General features: G+C 33.3%; 1 protein-coding gene across 2 annotated transcripts; it reads right to left on the bottom strand.

Moving 5' to 3' along the window:
• Positions 1–673: 673 nt before the first annotated feature.
• On the bottom strand, positions 674–3,878 carry LOC126693007 (G-type lectin S-receptor-like serine/threonine-protein kinase SD3-1). Of its 2 annotated transcripts, none has more exons than XM_050388858.1 (2): positions 3,352–3,878; positions 674–2,998 (listed from the first exon to the last, which is right to left on the bottom strand). In XM_050388858.1, the coding sequence occupies exon 2, from the start codon at positions 2,985–2,987 to the stop codon at positions 714–716; it is 2,274 nt and encodes a 757-aa protein (XP_050244815.1). In that variant the 5' UTR covers positions 2,988–2,998; positions 3,352–3,878; the 3' UTR covers positions 674–713. The 2 variants fall into 2 exon arrangements, with proteins under 2 accessions (XP_050244815.1, XP_050244816.1); XM_050388859.1 differs by having other exon boundaries at positions 674–2,989.
• Between the last annotated feature and the right edge of the window lie 3,770 nt (positions 3,879–7,648).

The raw sequence follows: 7,648 nt of genomic DNA, 5'->3' as shown, positions 1-7,648 counted from the left end.
AGTTTATAAAAACAATAACTTATCTTAAACTATTATTATTATTATTATTATTATTATGTGTGTAAATTTGTGTATACATATATTTTTTCTTTGATAAATTTGATATAATTTTTAAACTTATGATATCCGCTTAATAATGATTATTCTTTATCATCATATCAAAACATCAATTGGTTTGCTGTATACATATGTTTTGAATTTTCCTTTTCTGATATATCAATATTATAATTCACCACCTCAAATCAAAATTCCTAATTTCGCCCCACTGCATAGATAACTCAAACCACATCACAAACTGACATAAAACTTACAGATACCCTAAAAACAAATCTCTACGTTGACTACCTAATCCGAAATGCAAGAAAAATCAAAATTATAAAGAAAAAAAAAAAAAAATTGCAATGTGTGCTCAAAGTGCAGGCAAATCTCATTCCGCATTCCTTTCCCTCAATATCTCAGAGCCTCTCATCAGTTTTGGGGGAAAAAAAAAAGAAAAAAATTTGGCATATGCTATCTCAAACAGTTACAGTTCAAATAGTCATCATCCTGCTCCTGCATTGTTAGTCCTACTATACATGGAAAATGTGAAAAGGGGGGGGGGGGGGGGGGGGGGGGGGGGGGGGGGGGGGGTGGGTGTGGTGGTTGTGGGGGGTGTGGGAGGGGAGAGACAGAATAAAAAATCCACAAGATCAGTTGACTCTTGATTCCAAGCATTACACCAATAACTCTTCTATTTCTAGTGGCCCCTGGCAAGAAAAAGGAGGAGGTGGGGGATCAACTGTCAATGTGCCTTCTAACACCTTCACCACCTCTCCCATTGAAGGTCTCATACGTTTGTTGCTTTGAAGACACCAAAATGCAATTCTCAATGCACGCTCCAGCTCCTGCAAATTTATCCCACCATCAATAGCTTTATCCACTACATTCTCTGCCCTCCCCTCCATCCATTCCTTATAAGCCCACTCACAAAGGTCCCTGACATCTCGACACCCACTAATCAATCTCAACACCATGTTGCCAAACTCCATCACATCTCTTTCTGCAGAAAATCCACAGCCTGATGCCTCTGCATTTACTCTCCAAAGCCCAAATTCAGTGACCTTGACCTCCAAATTTTCATCCAAAAGAACATTCTCACATTTCAAATTCCCATGGCTAACAAACTCCCTACACCCTGTGTGCAAATAACAAACAGCCCTTGCCACACTTAAGCATATGTCAGCTCTCTTTCTCCAGGCCAGCATCTTACTCAATTTAGAATCTTCAACATATTTCTCCACAGAACCATTCTTTGCATATTCATAAACCAAAAACCTGTGACTTACTTCACAACAATAGCCCTCCAACTTCACAAGGTTTTTGTGATGAAAGCTTCCTAATTTTGAAACTACAGTACGAAATTTTCTTTCTTCTATGTTTGCTTTCAGGCATTTGATTGCAACTGGTCGGTTGTTTGATAGCACACCTTTGAACATCTCTGGCCCCATTTGGTGCTTGAAATTCTCAGTGAGGTCCTTGATTTCAGAGAAGGATAACACAATTAAACCACTTGAGTTATGTGTGTAAGCTAAAGCTGCTTTCTTCCTACTAGAGGTTCTTCGGTAGATGCAGAAAACAACTCCCAACTGAATTAAAATAAAAACAACTAATGTGCCCGAGGCGACTCCAATTAGGCAAGGAATGCAAAATTCATAAGACTGAATGGGTGAAGATTGTGCAGGGGAGGTTACCATGAGATTGGGATTAACAGCCAAAGGATCCGAACATGTCTTGACGAAAGATACAGAACTTAAGGAGGGGTCTGAATAACCGGTGATGTATTGAGTTTTCTCCAGCCAGCATTGTGCAGTTCCATTATTTGCAAATGTTGCAACTGTACAAGATGTATCATTCAGGCACAAGCTTTCACATTGATGTAAACTGGATTGGATAACTGAATAACCTTTTGGATATAGCCCATATAGATTGGTGTGATCATACCTAACCATGTTGAAAATTGATTTGCAATCTTCCCGATACGGAACCACACATTTTGAGTTAGAGTCTGTTGTAACCTTAAAAGGACATATACAGTTAGAGGACCCTGCTGCAGTTAAGACGCAGATGCCACCTTCTCCACAGGTTGCAAAGACATTGCACTGATTCTCAACAGCTTGCCAGACGGACTTCCAAGCCTGTGATGCTTCTACCCATGAGAATAACCGAAGATTACCATCAACATCCAACCTAAGAAACCGGTATTGTACAACGTCACCGTGATCTTCTCCAAACGCTGACCAAACAGGTTTCAATCTTTGGTCACGGACTTGCAGCGCTCCACTTGAGGTAAGGGAAGCAGTGATATTTGAACTTATGGGGCTTCCACTTGTCCAATAGGTAACATGACTTTCCCACCTTAGTTGTAACTGACCTGAAGCATTTACATAGAGACTGAAGTAACTAGACATAGAATTACGGCTTGCAGCTCGAAGTATTTGAGGAACAGATAAGGTCTGTCCTGGAAGAAGCGTGTCAGACGGAGTATTAAAACTTTGCCAAACAACATCTTTCTTTCTGTTCAGTAGGATAAGATTTCCATCATCACGAAGATCAGCTGAGACAACAGATAACTTGCTTGTTTGGCTAGTCCATACATTTTGACCCTTAAAGGAATCAAACAAAACCAGTTCTCCATACTGATTAAGCTGAAAATAAGACTTATTAGCGACCGTGACATCAGCTCCTACAACCCACACCACCTCCCTTTTGCTAACTGGAATAGAATCTGAATTGAAACGGATTCCTACACTATACTGGTTAGGCTGATCTGAAGTGTTAAAGAATCCAAGTGCAAAATCACCATTGGATGAGATCCAAAAGTTGTTGTCAACTACAGAAACTTTTGAGCCCAAGGGAATTTGCCCAACCACCAGGGAATGTAGCAAAAACCCAATAGAGATACATAGCAGGAAAGGCCATTCAAGTATATACATATCCTGTTTAAGCATATCTGAATATGCTTAGAGAAGCACAAAAGAAACGAAAACAATCAGTTCAACTGCTCTTTATATTTCATGCAATGCTAAAGCAATTAAACCTACTAATTTCAACAAAACAAAAGGTGGGTAGTGTCAAGATTTCCAAGACCAAGCATTAATATGCAGACTAAGAGAAACAAGAAGTAAAGACAGTGAGCACTTGCAGCCATAGTAATGGATACAAAATCAAAATATTGAAGTACATTTCAACATTTATTAGGTACAAAATATTAGCAATTTTTTCAAGTTTCAATCTCAGACAGAGAAACCTATGAACCAAAATATAAATTCAAGAATGAACATTAAAAAAAGAAGTATATTCAGAGTTTGGTACCTGAAAAGACAGTCAAAGTTCCAGAAATTCAAGAGGGCCGCCGAAGAATATAGACATGAGCATCCCAGAAATATCCCAAGCTCTCACTTTTTGGGCCCATAACATGTTTTACATATGTGAGACCGGTGATTACTTGAATAGAATAAGAGTCATGAGGTTATGACCTAATCAAGTGAAGAATTGGGTTTACAAAAAAATTGGACTATAAAGAAAGAAGAAGAAAAAGGGTGTCTTTTTTTGTTATTTTCAACTGGGATTGAGGTTGAGAATAATGGGTCTGGGATTGAATACTTTTAGTTTTAGGCACACATGGGACCCAAAAATTAGGCCAATGGAATACACATTATTTTTCAGGGCAATGTAAAAACTTTCAGCGTTCAAAAGGGTAAGGCTCTTGAGTCTTCTTGACAGTTACCAATTTAGAAGACGAGGAGGAGTTGCCTGAGAAGTGAGAAGTAGAAGAGCAGTGAAATGTGGTATGAAAGGGCACTGTGACTGTGACTGTGTCTGTATCTGTGTGTTTATGACTTTGAAACCAAATGGCCAAAAGATAAAGACAGAAATCCCTTATAATAAAAGGGTTTTGAAGATGAAATTATTTTCTTTCTTTTTTTTTTACTTCTCTCGTGTCTCACACTTTTTCTATTACTTTTTTTTTTTTTTCTTTGATTAATTATTGAGTATTGACTGAGATAAAAAGAAAAGTAAAACCTCAGGACAAAGAGGTTACCTCGGTTCTAGTCAATGTCGGACAAAAGTGAACTGCACTGTTCCAATAAAACCTTTTTCTTTTTTAAGAAAACCCTTACATATACTGTATTTTGTTGTTTTGGCTCTTTTTTGGGGTTAAACCAAAACACAAACTTTTACTCCAGTTTTACCCCCCTAAAAAAAAACCACACCAACATGTGAGAATGTTTTGTCCTTTTTCGGGCTTTTTTTTTGCTTGAATGTCTTTTTTAGCCTTGAAAAAATAAAAAAGGCTTAGGCTTTAAAGTATAATGTTTACAGAATATTAATAAGAGTTAAATGTAAAAAGTTGGGTCAACAGTAAAACCATGCTTTTGACATTGATAATTTGTCTGTTTGAACTAAAAAGAGCTTTTGTCATATCAAATAATAATAAAAAAAAAAGAGCTTTTGTTTTTTTAACAAACTTTTGTCCATAATGTAATTTATATTTCTTAATTAATAAATTTTACAGTTTCCCATAAAAAAAATAAAAAATAAAAAACTTGATACCTGCAATTAATTTTTGTAGGCTTTGACGAGCGGAAAAATCTCAATGGTGTTTTTGCAACTTGGCAAATATAAAAATTTCATGAAATAACTGAAACTCCGTGATGTTTTTGCAATTTTTTTTTTTTTTTTTTGAGAAGTTGATGTTTTTGCAACTGATGATGCATATTCAGGAAGTTTTTTTGCATATTTTTTTCCTATTAAAAAATAAATGGTGAAAAGAATATTATTGAAAAAGTAGTAAAAATATTCTGGGGGTGAATCAGGTGATATCCTGCTATTCAATGCACATGCGTGTGAATGGAATACTATTATATAGTATTATTATTAATTATATATAGGCAAAATTAAATACAGAAAGCTAAAAGCGGAAGGTATATTCTTAAATTAGCAAGTGATTGATGCGTAAAGAGTGTGAGCCGCAAAATCTATACCTTAATTATGGTAATGAGTATTAAATATTCACTAAGTATTGGAATATAATCATCAAACCCATTAAAGCTCAGTGTTTTGTGCCCTGTTCTAAAAAGAAAAAAAAGAAAAAAAAAGTGTTTTGTGCCCTAAACCATAAATGATTATTAATCATAGCTGAAATTGTAGAATGGGAAAAAAGGGGTACTGTTATATACTTATATCATCCAATTTTACTAGAAAAAGGCTTACCAAAATTAATATGATAATCAAATACAACATTAACAACATAATAAATAATTAGATATAAATTGACAAATATAAATGAGTCTTTATTTTGTGTTTAAAATTATGGATAATAAAGCTTATATACTATACCTTAAATTATTTTAATTCAATTAGAGAATATAATGTACTACACTTAAGATATTTTATCTAAATTTTACTCTAAAATTAAAAGTATCTATTCATTTATATGGTAAAATTTTCCCTATGTCTTAGTAGCACTCATTCTCTTCTCACCTTAAATTATTTAATATAATGGATTTTTTTGTTATTTTATATAAATACGTTGTACTGCTGTATCACATTCACAAGGTAATGTCAATGCGTGCTCAAGCATGGTGTAGTTTAAATTGAACCAAATGACAAATCATGAAATCAAACAAAGAGCTAGAGAAACCTTAGCTGTCACTGGGAAAAAGAGGTGAAAATCATAATTAATAAAAGAATTTAAACTTATTATAAATAATAATAATAAAAAAACAAGAAGATAAACCTCAAAGGCATTAAGAAAAGTGGGACAGGGGAGAATCTCTTTTCCATCGCCAACTTTTCTCAAAAGGAACAAAAAAATGAACTATGTAAAAGGCCCGTGTGGAGTGTGGTGCAATAAAGTAGCTTTTACCTGCCTCGAATTCTCAATTGCAATGGACCTACCGAACAAGTTGATGTTGATCATAAAAAATTTCAACCAAATGCTGATCATTTTTAAATCTAATTGAGCATTAGTGTAACATGGGATGCAACAACGAAATGGACCCTTTGACAATTATGAATTTTGTGCTTTAGTGGTTCAAGTTCAACCGCTATATTGTGACAAAATTGACCAAAACAAATTGGGCAAAGAGAAGTAATATTATCCCAAAAAAAAAAAAAAACCGTAGTAATATATTCTTTGATTCCATAAAAGATTTAGAATCTTGTTGTCTCATTTATATAATTTGAATTATAAAAAAAAAAATCAAAAAAGAAAATGAAAACATCCTTTATTAAGTAGTTTGAGTGACACCATATTTATAAAACTCAATCATATCCATGACAAAATGGGAAATCTATGGGGGAAATATCAGAAATCTTGGACGCATATATCTTTTACTTCATTTGAGGAAAAAAAAAATTAAGTTGCAAAATTTTTCAAAGTGAAGACTTTTTTTTGAGTGGAAATTTCAAATTTCGGTCCACATATGGAAATGATTAAGATTTTTTTTTTTTTTTTTTTTTTTTGGGGGGTTGAGAAACTATGATTAGGATTTGACGCAATGCAGCTCATGAGAGCTACCTGTCATCCATTTAGACAGTGACTCGAAAAAGAAAAAAAAATCATTTATAAAGGTGTTTTATTTATTTTTCTTTTAGAAGGGTTATATCCATAACATTTTTACAATACTTTTAAAAGAAATTATTAGTAATAAGTTGTTATTAGTTCTAATTTAAACTTATCACTGAAATTACTTTTTTGTCTATCGATAACAACTCGCAACAACCTACCAACTGCCATTTATGATTTTTTTTTTTTAAAGTATTGTGAAAATATTGTGTACATATCATTTTTATTTTTTTTTCCTTTTCTTTTTTTCCAAAAGGGGGTTGATATCATATTTTGAATTGATCCATGAATTCGATATTCGAATGCAGTCTTGCAAGTGCATACCCTTGATGCGATGGTTACTTCACAAGTAAAATGCTTGTGGGGTGTTGGGGGGGGGGAAAGGATCTGGGTTTAAGTCTCCAGGAAGGAGTTTCACACACACACACACACACACACACACACACATATATATATATATATATATATACACACACTTAGATTAGGTTAGAATAGAATTATATCTTGTATATATATATAAAAAAAAAAAAAAAAAAAAAATCAGTCTTGTAAGTGCAAACTTTCTAGGGAATTATGGGATTAATAATGAAAAGAAACAATAAATTTTGCTGTCTTAAAGATACAAATGAATTTATTATATTTAAGACAATTTTTGATAAACTCAAGAATCTATTAAAAGATGATACAACTAAGCTAGAATTCTTCAAGCAGTAATCTTGGAAAATTCTCTCAAATAGTATAAGAATTTATTAAAATAAAAAATTATTAAAACATTAACTAAATATGGAGACTTTATTTATATACAATGAAAAATGGCCCTTGGAAAGTCAATTTCATTAGTACAAGTTCTCAAATTTGTGCTTTCATTGTTATTAGCTATTACAAACGCTAAAAAAAATTCAAAATTTTTAAAAACAAAACAAAAAAAAAAAAAACAAACCTCTCTGTCTTGATTTTTTTTTTTTTTTTTTTTTTTGGGTGGAATTATGTAGTTGTTCGGTGTTTTGCAATAGTCTCCCTCAAGGAGCTTTAGGGGCT

This window comes from Quercus robur, chromosome 7 (genome assembly GCF_932294415.1).
Source record: "Quercus robur chromosome 7, dhQueRobu3.1, whole genome shotgun sequence".
NCBI lineage: Eukaryota > Viridiplantae > Streptophyta > Magnoliopsida > Fagales > Fagaceae > Quercus > Quercus robur.
Note: the sequence above shows the minus strand (reverse complement) of the source record. Positions and strands in the feature narration are given on the sequence as shown.